This window comes from Syzygium oleosum, unplaced genomic scaffold, assembly GCF_021117445.2.
Source record: "Syzygium oleosum isolate NSW1041296 unplaced genomic scaffold, Sole_v2.1 Sole_v2.03, whole genome shotgun sequence".
NCBI classification, from domain to species: domain Eukaryota; kingdom Viridiplantae; phylum Streptophyta; class Magnoliopsida; order Myrtales; family Myrtaceae; genus Syzygium; species Syzygium oleosum.
This window is the reverse complement of record NW_026607487.1, coordinates 18,502,308-18,522,605: the sequence shown is the minus strand read 5'-3', so window position 1 is coordinate 18,522,605 and position 20,298 is coordinate 18,502,308. Positions and strand designations below refer to the sequence as shown.

The following is a 20,298-nucleotide window of genomic DNA, read 5'->3' as shown; positions in this document are numbered from 1 at the left end:
CGAGATATACGAGTCATCAAAACCTCAAAAGGAGACAACGAATCTTGTGCCTGAAAAGTTTTGAGGTTCTTTGCTCATTTCATACGCTGCACCACTTGAAGTTAAGTCCCAAGAAAATGTCTTTTTCACAAACTTGTGCCCTAATTCTGCCCATACACAATGTTAGGGAAAATTACCAATTCAGTCCTCAACCTATTGCATTTGTGCCAATTCAATCCTGAACTTTTCAATTTGGCCAATTCAGTCCTAAACCTTTTGCAAACCAGCCAATTCAGTCCTTTTGGCCGACCGGCGCTAACGTGGCCGCCGGCCGGCTAACGTGGCGCCGGCCGGAGTCCACGTGGCAATATTTTAATATTTTTTATTATTATTTTCGAATTTTTTTCTTTTCTTTTCCTTCTCCCCCCTGGCCTATCCGACCAGGGGGGAGGCTCGCCGCGAGGGCCCGGCTCCGGCGAGGTGAGCCGGGCCTCGCCGCCGGGCGAGGGGCGGAGCTCGCCCAACCAAGGCGAGCTCCGCCTCGTCGCCGCCGCCGCCGGCGAGCCTCGCCACGCCATGGCGAGCTCCGCCTCGCCCGGCTCGAGCGAGGGCGGAGCTCACCCGGCCATGGTGAGCTCCGCCTCGCCAGATCTAGGCGAGGACAGAGCTCGCCCATCCATGGCGAGCTGGGCCCTCGCCGCTCGCCCAGCTCGCCATGGCTGGGCGAGATTTGCCTCGCCGGAGTTGGGCGAGGCTCGCCCAGCGGCGGGGCGAGGGCCCCAGCTCACCATGGCTGGGCGAGCCCTCGCCGCCGCTGGGCGAGCTCGCCCAGCTCCGATGAGGCGGAGCTCGCCTTGGTTGGGTGAGCTCCGCCCTCGCCGGCGAGCCTCCTCCTTGGCCGGACAGGCCAGGGGGGAGAAGGAAAAGAAAAAAAAAATTCGAAAATAATAATAAAAAATATTTAAAATATTGCCATGTGGACCTCGGCCGGCGCCACGTCAGCCGGCCGGCGGCCACGTCAGCGCCGGCCGACCAAAAGGACTGAATTGGCTGGTTTGCAAAAGGTTTAGGACTGAATTGGCCAAATTGAAAGGTTTAGGACTGAATTGACACAAATGCAATAGGTTGAGGACCGAATTGATAATTTTCCCCACAATGTTAAGTACCATTTTATCGTTGTCGGGTAGGGTTGGACTGCTTTTGTAACTAAATAGACTCGCTGAGCCGGCTTAAAATTGCTTTTCGAGCCCGTTCGACCCGGACGAGCTCGAACGAGCCTAAGCAGGCCCATGGACCGACCGGCAAACCTATAATCATGTCTATTTTAGTTTTTAACATCAAATGCACTGTGTGACAATTGACTCGGACATGCTTCACGCAGAAGTTGCGATTGATCCAACCAGATCACATTAGCTCTGCAAAGACTTTTATGAATGAGGTTGATGGATTTTTAATTATGATGGGAAAACAAAATTTCATTCAAATTTCTTTAATAGAGGGGGCGATTCTCACATTTTCTAAAAGTATGTGAGTCCACCGTATAATAATCGTTACTTCATTTAAGCTTCGTACATGTCTCGAGTATTTGCTAGATCGAGTTTATTCGAGCCATAGATCACGTGGGCTTCGCGCTAAAGCGAGATTCCATAAGAAATTCGTATGACCAACGGCAGATGGACATTCGATCAGATGGATCCGGACGAAGAGATTCGAAATGGGCCCAACAGATTTTCAATTTCGGACGGAAACTGGATTTCCTCCGTTGTTCAAGCATCGCGTCGCTGTCACAAAGACCCTCCAGCGATCGTCCCGCTCTCTCGTCTTGTTGCTTACGCGAAGAAAGAATGAGCATCGAATTTGATTCTTCCATCGCCAACTTTTCGCAGCCAAAGCTCCCCACCAGGAGAGAAAGGTTCCGATCATTTTGTTCTCTCATGTCAACTTCGCAGAGTCAGCTACCGGAACCAGGCCGCACGCGTTCAATCATTCACAGGTAGAAAGAGCTCTCCATTTTTTTTCCTTCCCTCTCGAGAAGTCGAGGTGCCGGGTCTCCTTTTAGGAAGACCCTTTGATTGAATGCGGATTGTCTGGTTCCAAACGATGCAGAAACCCGAAAACTCGCTTGGTAACGACCCGGCTCAATTTCGAACGATTCGTATGTGCCTGTTTTGTTCGTCCATTCTCCTGCCATTTTTTTGTTTTTGTTTCGGCATGCATTGAATGTTTGAAGCTGGAAAGAGAGAGAGAGATGCCTCGTTTTGGCATTGGTTGTTTCTTGAACTATCAGAAGATTAGGAATACTTCTCTGCTCAAGACTTGAAAAGTTCTTTTTTTTAATGGTTTTGAAAAGTAATTTGATGCTTTCCTTGATGCATGGGTTGGGCTTATGCTTGCTTGCGCTTTGATTCTTCCTTTTGATTTAGTTTATTGGATGGTTGTTTTGTATAAATATCCATTGGCCTTGGCACGGTTTCGAGCTCTTGCTTTCCTTTTACACCAGTATTTTTGGTTCATTAGCATGGATCCTGGGCAAGGTCTCTGTTTTTGTGCGCGTGTTTACATGTAAATTTCTTTTGGTTTTCGTGGTAATTCAAGAGATGGCTCCCTGGAAAAATTGGGAAAAGTTGTTCATGTATGAAAGTATGCCTTGCACTGATCATTCATCTCCTGCTTCTTCTCCACTGCGGACCTCTTTTTCAGTGGTTTGGGCGGGCCATATGAGATGGACATTCGGAAGATGAATTAAGACGCTCTCGAAAATTTACGTATATTTTACCTGTCATCACCAACCCATAATTCTCGGTCCGCCGTGTTGTGCATCTGCAGGACTATACCTGTACTTGCATAAAATTTGCGATATGAATATCAGCAGCATATGTTTGTTATATTGAGTTTGAACATCTACAAAAATAACATCTGATTTTGGAAAAGATTTGACATGCCATGCATGTGTTTCATTGGGACAGGCATAGCTGGAGATGGTAGATGTTTGTTTCGTTCTGTGATTCATGGTGCGTACCTAAGAACTGGGAAGCAATCACCAAGTGAAAGCCTTCAAAAACAACTTGCTGACGAGCTCAGAGCTAAAGTAGGACAGCTTCTTTTCTGATTCCATCACATCCTCTGATCTTTTCAGCATGTCTCTAGAAATAGCTTGATTCTCATCTGCTTCCTAATAATTTTGGCATGTTATGTGCCTTATAAATAAGGCATCACTTAAACATGGTGCAACTGAGCTCGCCCTTGCAGTGGTGCAGCTATATCTCCTAGCTCCATGAGCCAGAGTTAATACAATGGCCGACTATCTAAATTCACGCGGATCACTCATTTGCTGTTCTTGTTAGTTTGCAATCGTGTCGTTGTCTACAGAGTATCTTTGTTGTTGCTGTGTAAAATGGATTTCAATATTTGGAAGACGTCTCAATAAGTTCTACCATAACTTTCTTAAAGAGAATACTGATCATTTTGACAGGTTGCTGATGAATTTGTTAAGAGGAGAGCAGACATTGAACGGTATGTGGTCGGAGATTTTTCCTTTATTGGCTTGGCTCTATACTCGGAACTTGTCAAACTGGACAGATCACGTTTTATCTTTCAAACATGATTGTCTGTCTTTGTACTAATCAAGTACCAGCACAGGTTTCTCGAAAGCGATTTTGACACGTATGTAGCAGAGATGAGACAGCCTCATAAATGGGGAGGAGAGCCTGAATTGCTTATGTGCTCGCACATCCTACAGTGAGTTCCCTTCCTTTTAGATTGCATGCATCGCATGTTTACTGACTTCTTAAGGTTTGCACTTAGTTTTGAAAGTTGAGGAAGTAATTAGATTTCAGGAGTGCAATCGACTGGTCTTGGATGAAGGTTTTGCCCAATTCGAGTGAGCTCATAACTTTCCTGCCTGTCATACGATATTTCGCTTGTTAGGATGCCCATTACGGTCTTTATGAAGGAAAGATTTTCGGGTAGCCTGAAGATCATAGCTGAATATGGCCGAGAGTATGGCACTGACAACTCCATTAATGTCCTCTACCATAGTTATGGACATTATGATGCGCTGCTGGCTCCAATTGGCAATGTGCAATCCAAGATGTAAGTAATCTGCTTTTGAGATATTCATGTTTCCAAGCGGTCATTCCACATTTGTTTCATACGAGAATAAAATGAATAGACTTAGTCTACGAGTGTGTGTTGGACCAAGCCAATCATAATTTTGGAACTTAATGGGATTCACATTTTTTCAGTGAGACCTAGTTTGCGTCGCACAAATTCTTGAAATACAATCAATGGGTCCCACAAAATCTTGAAATGCGTTGGTCTAGTGGACTTTAGCCTATCCAATTCCATATTTGCTTGTTAATGCTCGTGATTTTCTTTATGTTCGATAATCACATTGCGGTGATCCGGATAGTTATCCAATAAATCTCAACTTTGCAGTTATTTTATTTGGAATTTACGTCATATGGAAAGATTTTGCTTGTCAGAAAAAAAAAATTCAAACCCGAACGAGTTCTTCCACTGATTCCATTGCCAAAGTTCCTCACAAGCCTTTTTTTGCTCTGGCTGATAGGTCGAACAAAAGATGATTGGAGGGATTTGCTAGAGAAAGCCATTAGGGAAACCTTGAATGATGTCTCCATGCTTTGCATCAGCAACTGAAGGCTATTTCGCATCATCCTTGTCATGTAACTAAGAAACTGATTCATCCTATATTCCAATCTCAATTCAAGTTTCATCAGACAGAAGGACCTCTAACTTCATTTCCCCGAGTTGTGATCAAAATAGAAGGCGCTTTCGCACTGATGCCCGAGTGCCTGCGGCCTCGTTGATCCGTGAGTGGCTGATTGGAAAACAAAGCTAGGACCGAGAAGTTTTCGTCGTATCAGATCAAATCATGTGGAAGTCTTGGTTGCTTGAAGTAGAAAAAATCCATGGATACGAGCCATTGTGAATCCCCTTTAGAGTCGTAGGAGCACAGTTCTTTTTCCTACCATGTTGCTAGGACAGTGACTACCGGTTGCAAGAAAGAGCACCTGAGGCTCCGACCGAGGGAGGGGATGGCCGTATTGGGCCGTGCCAGCCCGCGTGCCAGGTTCGGGCACGTTAAAGCCCAAGTCCTTTTTTTTTCTCCAGTTAAAAAATCAATTGTAAATTAAAAAATTCCAAAAAAATCTTTAAAATTCCTCGAAAATTAAATCTTTATTCATACATAAATTATGAAAATGTTGCAAAAAAGACAGTACATGAAAATATGATGCATAGAATGTTGACGTTTACCAATGAAACAAAACGATGAAGTTTGATATCCGACCAAATATAAAATCACGTTACGAAGTTTCTGTGCCGGCCTCCGACTGATAGCTGCATGGGTTAGTGAAGCAACATGAAGGTTCCTGGCTGGTTTTGATTTGCGGGAGGGAGCGCAGCTGAATTCTATCCATGGGCATATCTTTGTTCGTGTTGTCTTTCCTCGCAGGGGATCGGGAGCTGTGGTCCATCTGAGCTTTGATGTTATCTAGTTGATATGGCTTGGGGGTCAAATTGAGACCATGTACATTGCCTTGTCTCGATAATTTTAATGAGTTGTTCCTCGAGAAAAGGTCTTCTTGAGGTGGTCTTGTGACGATCTCTTGCCTAGTGGTCATCTGTTAGAAGGCCGAGTTACGAAAGCAAAGAGAGATCTGCTTTGCTTGTTTTTTTTTGCGCACCTAATCTGGTCTGAGTCTTTACATTCTAAGGGTTGGACCTGACATGCTATTCTAACTTTGAGTGAGGCAACGTGCTCGTCCTCTACTTCAGTTTTTGCCCAAATGAAAAGTTCCATCGCGACCTCTTTCATTTTGATTGTACGGAGAGGTTACAGCCACGAAGATAATTTAGAAAGAACAATGGTCCCGACTTTATAGGAGGGTCGGCTAAGCGAGCCAACCCTATGAATTTCCACAAATTATGTCAGCCATATGTCTTGATAGCCATACAGCACTCACCGGCGAGGGTGAGCGTGGCACATTTAGCCAACCGACCCTTTTTAATCTTTCTACATTGGTCAAGCGGAAAATCAAATACCCACTCCATCACTCTTCCACTCGCTCAAGTTCCCGATGTGGGACTCTGCCACAATGGATCCATTTAATCCTTCGTTTACGACGGTGGCGTTACAATTAAAATTTCTCCCGCTGTATTAAATAAATAGATCATATTTTTTCTCGTACCCAAACATAGAGCAAAGAGTTAAATCGTTTTGGCTATACAGAAAATTTTCAATCGCCGTACTAATAATCGTATCATATTTAGTTTCATACGCTACTTCAAAAAGAGTCGATCATTTTCACTTGTTGCGTAAAGACAGAAAAACTTCAAAACTGGCGTTGTTGGGCCTCCACCTTATAGGTAGAGATCCCTCCAAAAATTGGCGTATGCCACTATATGCAGCGAGCACACGGTATTCTTTAGTAAAAGGCGAAAGAATAGTTCGCTCTGTGCTCACTGCGTGGCTGCGTAAAGATGACCAATCTCTGCTTCGCATTTTATAGCTAAGGGACGAGCTCTTAAGTGATACATTGCCGATGTGGGACTCCAACATCGCTTGGTACTGCCTCTCGTGTTCTATTACGCTCCCGCAAAATCCACCCCCGTGCTCCTCTCAGCTTCACATCCGGAGGCGATTTTGCACCTCCCAGTGAACTGCTGAGCTAACTTCACCGATTCATCGTCCTCATCTGGAGTCATATCTTCGAAGGAAGCTGTCAAAAGGAAGAGCGCACGAGGGATTTGGCCTCACATCACCAAGCGAAAAAGAGGGTCATCGTCACTCATCCTCCATTGGGCTGAACAGTGAATCTTTGAGAGGTTGCACATGGCTGCATCACCAGTCGCAGATCGCGAGTTCCTCCATTCGAGAAGGAGGTGAAGAAGAAGTGTGCAGACGCGGTCAATGAATTGCTATTGCTGGTTCTCCCCGAGTCGAGCCTTGTCTTTGCGGAGACCAAGCGATAAGGACACTGCTGTTTTTGGAATGTGAGTTGTGACGCACTGCGAACAGCAATAATCCAAGCCACTGAGTAAAAAAAATTGGCTTCCCGTCGGATTCCTATGTGGAAGGCACGAAGCAGACTCGGCAGAGCTCCAGAAACGACGACAAGGCACGAGAAACAGCGCAGGACAGACTGATCACTGCCGTTACACGTGCTGAGCGATAGATCCTCCCAAACGTTGACTCTCTGTGTCATTGTCGCCGTCGATCGATTCATCGCACTCCGACGCTCGCTACCATCTCGTTCTATTAGTCTCCGGTGAGTTGCGAAACATTGGCTTGCCTTTTCCCTTTTGCTTGCGTGAATCGACGCAGTGCGAACAAGCAGTGTCTGTCAGTGTTTGTTGCCAAAACCTGCGCGGGTCTTCTCTCTGGTTTCTCGTCAGTGTCCGAATCGTCATTTTGTATCGACCCACTTGGCTACACCGCATGGTGATTGCGAGCCAGATCGAATTCGGGTTGGTCATCTCATTGACGCTGTTTTTTTCCCTGTGGGTTGCTTCGATTAGGCTCGGCCTCGCTAGCGTCGACTCTGGACAATGAAGCTGACTCCGAGAGAGGTGGAGAAGCTGAGCCTTCACCAAGCTGGTTTCCTCGCGCAGAAGCGCCTCGCTCGCGGTCTCCGGCTCAATTATACTGAATCGATAGCCCTTGTGGCTACGCAGGTTCCTAGTTTCTTCAGTCCATTCTCTTTACAACATGTTTGGCATTTGCTTGAAAAACAATAAAGATGTGATGAACTGCTATTATTCGAATTGGAAGTTTGATTACAAGATTGAGACTGAGCTAAAATGACTCGAATGGCTGAATACAGATAAAAATAATCAGTAATGACTTTTCCTGGCCAGACCAAGATAGTCTTATCGAATCTTTGCACACGTGAGTTTGGTGTTTTCAAAACTCTAATGGAGATGGAAGCCTTTCAATTCGGTTCACAAGAAACAGGGCGAACCTATCAGAAACCGTAAAGGAACCCGGTCCTGTACTATGTTCGAAATGCTACAAGTTGCATAGATTAGTAAAAATCATTGTGGAAGAAGATTCATCTTTCTTTGAATGTGGTTTCTACCTAGATTCTGGAGTTTGTTCGAGATGGTGACAGAACTGTTGCTGATTTGATGGACTTGGGGAAACAGCTTCTTGGGAGGTATTCTTTTCCTTGTAAATTATGCGAGACACTTCCATACTTGTTCTCTTTACCCCTTTCTTTTCTATCAACTAGACATTGACTTCAATAGGATCCAGATTCTGCCATCATGTATTACCGGCCAGTGAAAATTCTGATCGACCCCTTTTCTTTAGGGTTTTTTTTTGCTCTACTTTTGACTATATTACTCTCATCAGCTGAGTTCAGCATTATCTTGGGGTATATATAGATAAATAGTCATAGGTTTCACAATTAAAAGAATCACAAAATGCTTCATGTTTTGCTTAAGTGATGTTGTTCCTTTTTTTCTAGGAGACAAGTTCTTCCGGCTGTTCCACATCTTTTGGATACCGTGCAGGTGTGGAACTTTACTATTTGATGACTATGTTGTGACTTTCTTACTTTCTTCTCAGCTCATTAATCAACGGTGGATTAGTTATCTTAAATATACCTTATAAGAAACCAAGTTAGTTTGAGAGTGTTTCCTCTTTCATTTTCCTACCGACTACTGACTAATACTGACAGATTGAAGGGACCTTTCCCGATGGGACTAAGCTGATCACTGTTCACAATGTGATTGCTAGAGAAGATGGGAATCTTGAGCTTGCCTTGCATGGCTCTTTTCTACCTGGTAAGCATGCATTCGGAAAGTGAACTCCTGTCTTCAGATGCTGATTAGCCTTTCTTGACTGATGCTGCTTCTGTAGGATAAGTTCAATTCACAATCACCCTGATTTTAGTCTTGAATAGAGTAGGAGCAGCACTTTAAGTACTGATATTATTCTCAATATCGCCTTTCCGGCAATTACTTTCTTGATAGCTGAATGCCTAGAACAGTATCGTCTTCTGTTATTCTCCATTTCTTCCACATGCAGCTCGCCAGAAGCAATCATTGGCCATTTAATCTCAAATCCACTTCTTCGATTACTTGACCTCTGAAAGGCAATGCAGGTCAATTGTATTTTATGCTTCATAGCCCGCGACATTTGAATATGTTGGAACCTCTGGTTACGTGTAGAAAAACAAAAATTCATGTTTTATTGTTCTCCGCACCTGAAATCTCACCTATATCGGGACTAGCAATTTAGCACGTTGTTACAAAAGGCTTGTGATAAATCCTCCAGCCTTGCTCTATTCATTAACCATTACAACACAACAGATGCTTAATGTTTCCATGCATAAATAGCGTCCTAAGAGTCGCTTACTAAAGTAAACTTTTGGTAATGTATGTCAACAATGAAAACCTGTTCTACAGTTCCTCCGTTGGAGAAATTTTCTCATTTTGAAGAAGACAAAATTCCTGGGGAAGTCATCTATGGCAATGGGAATATAGTAATGAATCATGGAAGAAAGGCAGTCATTCTCAGTGTGGCCAACACAGGAGACAGGCCAATTCAGGTGATTTTTCATGCTGACTGTTTCCTGTTATCCATTTGCATCAGCTTCATCCTCTGTGTTGGTCAAGAATGCAGCTATCCCACCAATATTATTGTCTTTTCACCTGATATGCAATGCATGGCCACAAATTTATTGAACATGGAATTAATGGATGTGTTCCATTGGAAGAGTAATTTTCCAATCTGCTAAATGATTTTTCGTCATATGCTGGGCTCTGCCATATCTGGTTTAGATTGATGTGTGGCCTGATTAACCAGCAGTTTTGACCTTTTAAGGGTTCCTCTGAACTTCTTTTTAAGTCTTATGCAATTAATCCTCTGCCTGTATGAGATTCTTCACAACTGATGAGTGGGAACGTTAAGTAATAGACAGTCAACACTCTTATTTTATCTAATCTATATGAAGTGGATCCTATACGAGATTGTAATCATTTTTGACATTGCCATGGTCAATTGTAACGCTATGGTGGTTAGACAGCAAATAATTTGAAGCTTTTGGGTTCATTAGGTCTCGCAGGAGAGTAGTGACAATGACTCATGATCACCAAGCATGTCCCTTGTCCAGTTTTGAGGGATCTTGGGCATTTATTACGGTAGTAGCATATTACAGCATTTCAAGAATTTTCTGTGTTTTTAAGATGTTAATAATCAAAGTAGAAACTGATTTTTTGGGGTGTTGAACACACAACTCATTTGCTTCTTTTCCCAGCAGATGTAAGATCCATTTATATATGTCCTTATTATAATATGTATCTTTCTTTGTTCAGTTTATATGTCCTTATCTATACCATATTTTGGTATATCCTTCCTATTCTTTATTTCAGGTGGGCAGTCACTATCACTTCATTGAAGCGAATCCGTTTCTGGTCTTTGATAGGAGGAAAGCATATGGCATGCGGCTTAATATACCAGCAGGCACTGCTACAAGGTTTGAGGTAGAGTTTTGCTCGAAGATTCTTTGAACGATGTACCAACATGCTCTTAAAATCTTTGCTTCTCTAGATCTTATTGTCAAAGGCATGTTACTTTCCTGGAAGTACCACACGCCATATCACTATGTCAGTCTCAAAAGTATAATACTTGTGATTATTGACTAATAATTTTTTCGGTAGAGTCAATAAACTGAACCAGCAATTTAAGAAACAAGAAAAGGATGGTATTTAGGATCAGTAGTATTTTGGAAGAGGTGTGTCATCTATTAAATGTTCTCTATGTATGACAAGAATGACTACATTTTTATGAGCCTTAAAATAGTCAATAATTGAAATTACTGTTTATATTCAACATTACTTGATTCTTTTGTTTAGCATTCGTTCTCAGTTCGGATTATCCAACATATTCTGCCTACCTTGTTGAGTACTTGTGCAGCCAGGAGAAACTAAAAGCGTCGTACTGGTTAGCATTGGAGGTAGAAAGGTAATCAGAGGAGGAAATGGCTTTGCTGACGGCCCTATTGATGATGCCACATGCTCAGTAGCAGTGGAAACTCTGTCCACCAGAGGAATCAGAAATCCAGAAGAAGTAGCCGCCAGGTTTGGGAATTCCAGAATAACATCTTTAGAATACTTCCTATATCCAAAGAATCTGCACTGACCAGTTCAACTTCATCATAATAATAACTAACACAAGGAGTGATTTGCAGTGCAGGTATTACAGGAGAATCCTTGACTTTCACAAAAGTTATATATCGTGAGGCATATGCCAACATGTATGGCCCCACAGCTGGTGATAAGATACGGTTGGGTGACACTAATTTATATGCTGAAATTGAAAGAGATTGTGCTAGTTATGGCGATGAATGTGTGTTTGGTGGTGGAAAAGTCATAAGAGATGGGATGGGCCAGACATGTGGATATCAACCAGCTGATTCTCTGGATACTGTTATAACAAACGCTGTGATCATTGATTATACTGGGATTTTTAAGTCGGATATTGGCATTAAAGATGGCATAATTTTTGCCCTCGGAAAAGCAGGCAACCCTGATACAATGGATGGTGTAACTCCAAATATGGTTGTTGGGGTAAGTCTTTACAGTATGGTGCCTACTTGTTTTTAATCATTCCTGCTGTACCTCCAATGCTTTATTTGTAACCGTAGGCAAATACCGAGGTTATAGCTGGAGAACGAAAGATTATAACAGCAGGAGCGATAGACTGCCACGTTCATTTCATATGCCCTCAATTGGCATATGAAGCAATTTCAAGTGGTAAGATTTTGTTTTATGTTGCAATTCATTCAGCTGTATTGTAACTGCAGTTTGTGTTCATATTATATGAAGTGTTATACAATCTCACTGATAACAGCTCGCGTGACATTGGGTTTTATGGATCTAAATCTATCATATTATTTCTGTTCATATTATTGAAGTGATATACAATGTATAGGACCTTTATCCTTTTCTTTTATGCGACTTCCTTTTACTTAGAACATTTATTAGTTCCAAATCATGGATGAGAATTATAGACTTCCAGCATGATGGCATTTTACCTTTGTAGCAAGTCCTTTCAGGGACTTATGGACTTCCAGCATGTTCATGCCGGATCATATGGACTTCCAGTTCCGGCATAATCACATATTAAGTCTTAATTTGCAGTATAATCCACGCTCTAAACATGATTCAATCAATTTGTTATCGTTGACACGTTAGAAATGCCTAGAGGATCCTTTATTAAAATGGGATTCCAATTAGGTAATTGGAAATAACATGTCAAGGAAAAGGTGCTGGTAGTTTTATTTATCATAGTGCAGTAATGACTCCCCTTAGGCACTGGCAGAAAGCAGTATTGATTCAAACCATTTTAACAGTCATTTAAAATCTGAGTTCCTCTTTTCTCTATAGCTTTATGTCTTCTAGTTTATTATCCATTTGCCACCATTGTCCACTCTTTTCGGCGTAATGGTAGGCCCAAATAGTAACTTACTTTATATCCTCTTGTTTATTATCGGGAGGAACCATCAAATTGATGTGATAGGTTGGCAAAGGGAGATTCCCTTGAACCCCATGGGGTTGGCTTAGTTTTGAGAAGCGGACTAGTATGAGTGGATTAGGCATACGACTATACCACTTATTACAAATAATTTCATGTTGGAGCCACCTGTCAGGGCTTTAGCTCACATCTTACCTGGTTTTTTGAGGTTAGTGGGGTTTTTTCATGGGCTTAGTGTCAACCTACATGAGGTGGGCTCCTCATCATCAGAAATGATATTGAGAGGAAACCATTTGGCACCACCACGCTGCACTCTTTTCAACTTATTGATCGACCGAATAGTGCTAACAAATTAAATGATGATTTCTCTCTTTTGACTCTGCATCATTTTTTAGGGATTACAACATTAATTGGAGGTGGAACTGGACCTGCTGAGGGGACTCGTGCAACAACATGCACACCAGCACCATCACACATGAAATTGATGCTGCAGTCAACTGACGATTTGCCCCTCAATTTTGGTTTCACTGGAAAAGTATGGTTAACTTACATGTACCCTGCTTTGTTTATCTTGTGGAATGACAAGTACAGACTTTCACTCTCTCTCTCTCTCTGCGAGCATGTTCTTTGCCCATGTTCCTGGGTGCATGTATAATCCTTTCCTTTCTCAGGGTAACACCTCAAGACCTGAGGAGCTGCGTGAAATAATTAAGGCTGGAGCAATGGGGTTGAAGCTGCATGAGGACTGGGGAACTACCCCTGCTGCTATAGACAATTGTTTGGCTGTTGGCGATGAGCATGATGTCCAGGTCAGTGTAGTTCTGTGTAAAGTCTTCATTATATCTCTGAATTCAATTGCCGTCTTTCTTTACTTGTGATGGTTATGGCAGGTTAATATTCACACTGATACATTAAACGAATCTGGATTTGTGGAACATACTATTGCGGCTTTTAAAGGAAGAACTATCCATACTTATCACAGGTGCGAGTTAAATTTCAACAACTGCTTTAAACTGACATCCATGTGCAAGCTATGTGAAGAAGTCTGCAGACATCTGCTTTTGTTCTTACCAACTAAATGTTAACACGTGATGCGAGTATGAAGTGGCAAAACAAGTCAAGTGTTACATATGTTACCTATCATGCTTCCTTGTGATGTTGCAAGCACAAAACTCTCTTGTGATGATTAAAAGCCTCTTTCTTTAGCATTTTATTTATTTTCATCTCAGCCAGGTGCCTTGCAGGCTATGTTTTTTTCGATGGCTTTCAAGTAGTAGCGTTATGTTGCTTATTTTCTTGTTCATTGAATTTGCTGGACGTCCAACTGTTTTTGGCAAGTTAAAAGATCTTATGGAATATTTGTTAATGAAAACATACTTGTGTTGTTCTATGGGACTAGATTCACTCATTCTGCCTTTTTTGTTCTATTGATGCTAAGAATTAAGCTTACTCTTTTTATTCTGTTTGGTAGTGAAGGTGCCGGGGGTGGTCATGCTCCAGATATCATCAAAGTATGTGGAGTTAAAAATGTTCTGCCTTCATCAACAAACCCTACCCGGCCTTTTACTTCCAATACCATTGACGAACATCTGGATATGTTGGTATGCATGTGCAAAATGGAATCTACTTTGTACAGTTGTGCAACCTTTAATTTCCTTTTGATTTGAACGCGGTGCAGATGGTCTGTCATCACCTTGATAAGGATATTCCAGAAGATGTAGCTTTTGCTGAATCAAGAATAAGGGCAGAAACTATAGCTGCGGAAGATATATTGCATGACATGGGAGCAATCAGCATAATATCTTCTGATTCACAGGCTATGGGTCGTATAGGAGAGGTGCCAGGCTCCTTTTCCCTACTCTTAGTTTATTTGTCGATTTCTATCCGATGGCATAGACTTGCCCGCTTTGTTTACAGACAAATTTTTACTTTCCATCTGCACTTTCCCTTGCAAATTTTCTGATTATTTTCCAGTTGTGAATGTTCATTTGCTCGAGAGTGTCCATACCTCAGCTGTCTAGCTGATTCTTATGGGAACTGGCTGCATGCAGTAGCAACACTAAGCTCATTAACTGAAAGCTTCTGCCAGCTCTTACTCCTGATTTCTGGGGTCAACCAAAATGTCTGCAACTCGCATGCTCTGTGCTTATCTGCTTTAGTTGATTTATAATTTAATAAGTACTCCATGAAAGTCCTCTTTGACACAAACATGGTCACTGACTGCAGCAGATATTTTCTGCGTATGATCCCTGCCTTAGCAATCTATAATGGTTTTATTAGGTGTATGAAGATTTATATTGGTTTTGAATATTTGAGATAGTCCGTGGAATGTTGCCCGTCCTCAAAGTTTGTCCAATTTATTATTGGTGTTTTAAACTTTCCTTCTTTTTCATTTTGAAGTATTTTGCCTTTCAAAAAGAAGTTTAGGCATGCACTGAGTCTCACACTTACATAACCTTTTCCTTCACCAGGTCATCTGCAGAACCTGGCAGACAGCCCATAAGATGAAGTCGCAAAGGGGATCAATTGACCCTAATGGACTGGAAAGTGATAACCTTCGGATCAAGAGATACATCGCAAAGTACACTATAAATCCAGCCATAGCTAATGGCATTTCTCATTTGGTTGGATCAGTTGAGGTATAAGCTTCTCCCGACTTTTTACATTTATTTAAAGTCTCAGCCAGCTGTATAAACATGCCACTGATAAGCCTGTTACCATATTTATTTTTAAATTTTGTCCAATTCCAGTATCCAATGCTAGCATATGACATAAATGGAGCATGTAAAGTGGTCCCTTCATTTTTTCATTTATATAGTACTTTCCTCGATCAGAGAACTATTGGTCCTTGTTTTTGTTTTTTAATTAGAATATGGTAATTGTTTATTTCGGTTCCCATTTCATCATTATTTGTGCAATTGCCTCTAATGTCAGTTGGAGACTTGCTTATATCGACATTTCTAGTATTTTTCTGGGCCAACAATATAGTTTAGAGCTGTCCGCTTCTTTGAAATCCTTTAGCTCCATTGCAGGTTGGAAAGTTGGCTGATTTGGTTGTATGGAACCCTTCCTTCTTTGGGGCCAAGCCTGAAATGGTGATTAAAGGTGGCACAATTGCTTGGGCAAATATGGGTGATCCAAATGCAAGCATTCCCACTCCCGAGCCGGTATTTATGCGGCCCATGTTTGGAGCTTTTGGCAAGGCTGGAAGTGCAAACTCTATTGCCTTTGTGAGCAAGGCATGGCTCTCTCTCTCTCTCTCTCTCTGCCTCTCTGCGCGCATTTCTTCTTTTCCTTTAAGCTATCCGATTTTAAACAGGCAGCTGCAAATGCTGACGTAAAGGCCCTATACGGACTTGAGAAGAACGTGGAAGCTGTTGGGAATGTCAGGAAGCTAACTAAATTGGATATGAAGCTAAATGATGCGCTTCCAAGTATCACAGTGGACCCAGAGACTTACACAGTGACTGCCGATGGCGAGGTCCTCACATGTGCTGCAGCCAGTACACTTCCCCTGTCTCGGAACTACTTCCTTTTTTAGGGATGTACCAGTCTCTCTCCCTGTCTCAAGGAAAAGAAACAAAAACCGAATGCATAGAATCGTGCCCTGCAAGCAACTATGGAATCTTAAATTTGGAAATGACGATTTATATGCTTCTCCGGTGACCTGACAACAAGTGATGGTGCTAGCTTCAAGTAAGTGTTGGTCTGATTGGTCTATTCCATTGATCCACTGTGTGAATTTCCAACTTTAAAAGGAAATCTATGAAACTGGTGTTCTTGAATGCCAAGCAACTTTTTTGAGCGATACTGCTGGAGAAGAAATCTGCTAGGTTCGTTCTGGTGTGAAAAGTTTGATACTGTATTGATCAAAGACCGTGATTGCTGATCTCAATAATATATGAAATCCATTTTTTGGAGTTCATTCTGCTCCGTCGGAAGTTTGCAACTTCTTTACTGGTTCACACAGCTAAGAAACTGTAATGCACTGAAAACCTTGTTGCATCTGAAAAATTCAAAGCAAGAAGCATCACAGAACAATCTTTCGAGACACTATGCTAGCTTGGATAGCTTGAGGTCACGAATGACATTCTCTCAGGTTTTATACAAAACAATACACGATTCGAGCTAGGCCTTTTGGCCATTTACTTGTATCGATCCAAAGAAGATGAGTAACACTACAATCTGCTCAGAACTCGAGTCTGACAACTTTTGTCGTATGAATAGATGAACGAGGGCCTGTGGTTACGGCTATAGGACTGAAGGGAAACTATAACATGGTTACGACTATAGGACTGAAGGGAAACTATAACATGTAAAGCTTCACAGCAAGTGAGATCAGAGTGACGCGTTACCCATCGGCGAGCTTCAAATTCACAATTTACTAGCACTTCCCAGTGATGCGAGCGTGCTCAGCTCCCTCCTCAAAACTTTACCAGCTGCATTTTTTGGTATGGAATCGACAAACATAACGCGTCGGATTTTCTTGTAGGGGGCGACCTACACCAGGGTTTGTCCCAGAGTAAAAAAAACATCAAGAACTTATTATCAAAGACAACCTAAAGTCTGACTCATCAAACCAATTAGAGAATAATCAAGAGAAGGTAAAAGAAAGACTACCATTTTTGCAACACACGCCTTAATGCTTGACTCATCGACAGCGCTTCCCGGTCGCCTCACAATAAAGGCCATGGGTATCTGGCCGGCTTCTTCATCAGGATATCTGCCCAAAATTTAGGAGTAGATGTTACAAATGTGCATGGTCATACTTATAGTTTTGAATTTTTCTGAGAAGAGCAGCTCATGGGCGATGGAGCCAAAGCACATACGGGGCAACGGCGGCATCTATGACATCCGGATGGGATTGAAGAAGATCCTCCAGCTCGGCCGGTGCCACCTGATTGAATAAAAAATATATTCAATCTAAATAAACCTTGCGAAGCACACTTTTACTAAATCATTTCTTGTATGTATGTTTTAGAAGACTGGCCTACGCTCTAGTTTAACGTAACTGTCTTAACATGGTCTTTGACATTTTAAAGTACTTCGAAGACCCAGAATCATGTGAAAAGAATCGTTTGCTTTACTGAATTACTACGCTCTTCCCATCACAATCTGGCAAGGGCATTTAGCACAAAAAGCAACCTCAAATTGAGAAATCCAGTTAAACGACACTAATTACCTGGTAGCCTTTATATTTGATCATCTCCTTTATCCGGTCCACGAAAAAGAGGAAGCCTTGTCCATCGATGTAACAGAGATCGCCAGTTCTCAACCACCCCTCCGTGTCGACAATCGCCCTGGTGGCTTGTTCATCTCCAACATAACCTAATTGAACCAAAGTGTAGGAGGTAAACACATAGGAGCTTTTAGTTGGTGTTCATTATTCATGGGAGTTCCAGCTAAGTTGGTGGCAATCAGTGTTGTTACGTGTTACCCTTCATAATGGAAGATCCTCTGAGCCAAAGTTCACCGACTTTGCAAGGCGGCAAGAATGCTCCGGTGCCGGGGTCAACGATCTTAGCTTCGTTGTTGGGTAGGAGCTTTCCGGTCGCGCCGACTACCGCGGAATCCTTTGGACCAACCGTCGCAAAAGCTCGTCCCGTCGATTCGGTTAGCCCATATGCCTTTGCATAAATTTTGTGAATCAGCAACTCGTTACAGAGTTAATCATCTGTCCAATGGCTTTTTCATTTTTGCAGCAAAAGAAAGCATTGGGGACGGAAATCTCAATCGCAAGCAATTATATCAAGGTTGTTGGTGTTGTGTTTATGTTCAACTTAGTATGAGAGCAAGAATATCTGACAAGAGCGACTTGTATATAGAAAAAAGGGAAAATGACACAAATAATCTCTTAACTTTTGCCCAATATACAATATCATCCATAAACTTTTAATTTGTTCAAAATTATCCTTGAACTAATAGTAAATATTTAATGCAGCGTTTTCGTTTACTCAAACTACAAATCATATGTTATTTGATGACATGAATTTTATATGATGAGTTGAATTTTTTTTTAAAATATATGTCAACATGTTCATTTTTTTATCCATCTACTTTATAAGAGGAAAAAAATGAGGTATTAACATGTCCATTATTATTTAATGAGGTGAAATGTTATATTCTGATTTGAAATGAATATCATAATCGAAAGTGTAATTTTCAATAATTTGCTGGTTATGCGCTTTTAAGTTTAAATATTTATAATTGATTTTCACTATTTCGAAAGCCACCATCTTCTTCGTCCGACGCAAAAAATCAAAGCGCAGTATTGACTATTGAGCTCTCAGGCCATGGGGTGCTCACCTGAGCCAACTGCACATTGGGGAATCGATCCTTGAACCTCGCGACGACCGCCGCAGGAAGCGAAGCGCCGCCGCAACCAACCACCTCGAGCGAGCTGAAATCGTACCCCCCCATCACGCTCCCGCCCTTAACCATTGCCATGACAACCGGCGGGGCCACCGCCATGTGGCTGACCCTGAACCGCTCGATCGCTCTTCCCATCTCCTCCATCCGAAACCTCCCCATGCACACCAGCGTCTCCCCCATCGCCACCGACCTCACGCAGTAGGCCAACCCGTACACGTGGAAGTACGGCACCGTGCACAGTGCGACCGCCGGGGAGGCCCTCGCCGCTCTCGCTGCGTAGGATCCGGCCAACATGGACGTCAAGTTCCGGTGGGTCAGCGCCACGGCTTTCACTTTCCCCGTCGTCGTCCCCGACGAGTACAGGATCGCCGCCGTGTCCGATTGCAAGACATCGATTTGGTCGGGATCGCCTGTCCGAGCCACACCCCTCGTCAGGGACTCGAACTCCGGCGAGTCGATTAGAACCGTTCCGAGAGGGTGGGAAGGGACTTTGCTAGCGGTTTCGGACGTGGCGAACGCGATGGAAGGTCTCGAGAGCTGGATTAAGTGGAGAATCTCCGGAGCAGCGCTGGTAGGATTGCAGGGAGAGACCGCGACGCCGATGGAGAACAGAGAGAGGTAGAGGACCGGAATGTCGATCGAATTTGGGGAGATGATTAGGGCGCAGTCGCCTCTGGAGAGGCCGAGGCGGGAGCGGAGAGAGGAGGCCAGGCACCTGACTCGGCGGACGAGCTCCGGGTACGCGACGCGGCGGGAAGTGGCGACGTCTACGAGAGCGGCGGCGGTCGCCGGCGGAGGACGGGAGGCGAGGCGAGAGAAGGCGTAGTCGGTGACAGAGAGTGGCGCGGACGGCTGAGGAAGGGGAGCGGGAGGTCTGAGGCTGTGGTAAGTTCCGGTGTTTTGAGCAGAATCCAGAGTTCGGATCAATGGAAGAAGTGAAGGTAGTGCTCTGAATCGCCATTCGAAGGGTCAGTGTGAGGTTGGGCGAATTGGGTCGAACAGGACAAGGAATTGTATTGAACAAACCAGATGTTGTTTGTCCAAGCGCAGAGAGGAATGGTCTGTTTGTTTGTGAATCAGGGGGTGAGCATGGTTCATTGGGCCGGTTCGGTACCTAAATATTGGGACCAACCCGTAAAGCGTTGGTTCTCAAATTCATGAGACAAGGACCAACCTTGTTGAGCTTGGAACCGTGGACTAGACCGGCCATGTGGGTCCAATTGGATTTCAAGGTTAACCCGGAACCAATCGATTCTTCTTTTGTTTCATTCGTACTCCTTGAAAAGATAAAAGTACTCTCAAAATTTCAGAGCAGCTGAAATTAGATTAAAGAAGTGTTCATGCTTTACTTAATAAGCATATGTAATATCAGAATCTCCCATATAATGCTCGAAACAAAAATGATAAATTTGTGGATATAATCGTGTGGCATTATGGGATCT

General features: G+C 42.9%; 1 protein-coding gene, 1 long non-coding RNA gene, 2 other non-coding genes and 2 pseudogenes across 4 annotated transcripts; 2 read left to right on the top strand and 4 right to left on the bottom strand.

The window, feature by feature from the left end:
- Window positions 1-2,350: 2,350 nt before the first annotated feature.
- On the top strand, window positions 2,351-4,724 carry LOC115671810 (OVARIAN TUMOR DOMAIN-containing deubiquitinating enzyme 4-like; annotated as a pseudogene).
- A 435-nt stretch (window positions 4,725-5,159) lies between these two features.
- LOC130137669 (uncharacterized) lies at window positions 5,160-6,486 on the bottom strand. The gene is made up of 2 exons (XR_008816036.1): window positions 6,335-6,486; window positions 5,160-5,606 (listed from the first exon to the last, which is right to left on the bottom strand). It is a non-coding gene; the product is annotated as an uncharacterized LOC130137669 (long non-coding RNA).
- LOC115672152 (U11 spliceosomal RNA) lies at window positions 5,880-6,009 on the bottom strand. The gene has a single exon (XR_004004701.1). It is a non-coding gene; the product is annotated as a U11 spliceosomal RNA (small nuclear RNA).
- Window positions 6,357-6,475, bottom strand: LOC115672149 (U5 spliceosomal RNA). Its single transcript, XR_004004698.1, has one exon. It is a non-coding gene; the product is annotated as a U5 spliceosomal RNA (small nuclear RNA).
- A 71-nt stretch (window positions 6,487-6,557) lies between the features above and the next one.
- Window positions 6,558-16,292, top strand: LOC115671802 (urease). The gene is made up of 18 exons (XM_030593449.2): window positions 6,558-7,271; window positions 7,522-7,677; window positions 8,086-8,159; window positions 8,472-8,517; window positions 8,685-8,790; window positions 9,415-9,557; window positions 10,381-10,491; window positions 10,925-11,088; window positions 11,199-11,577; window positions 11,655-11,763; window positions 12,880-13,019; window positions 13,156-13,293; window positions 13,375-13,466; window positions 13,956-14,085; window positions 14,163-14,321; window positions 14,956-15,123; window positions 15,517-15,723; window positions 15,804-16,292. Exons 2-18 carry the CDS (start codon window positions 7,552-7,554, stop codon window positions 16,023-16,025), a joined length of 2,514 nt encoding a protein of 837 aa, XP_030449309.1. The 5' UTR covers window positions 6,558-7,271; window positions 7,522-7,551; the 3' UTR covers window positions 16,026-16,292.
- A 235-nt stretch (window positions 16,293-16,527) lies between these two features.
- LOC115671804 (4-coumarate--CoA ligase-like 9) lies at window positions 16,528-19,942 on the bottom strand (annotated as a pseudogene).
- Between the last annotated feature and the right edge of the window lie 356 nt (window positions 19,943-20,298).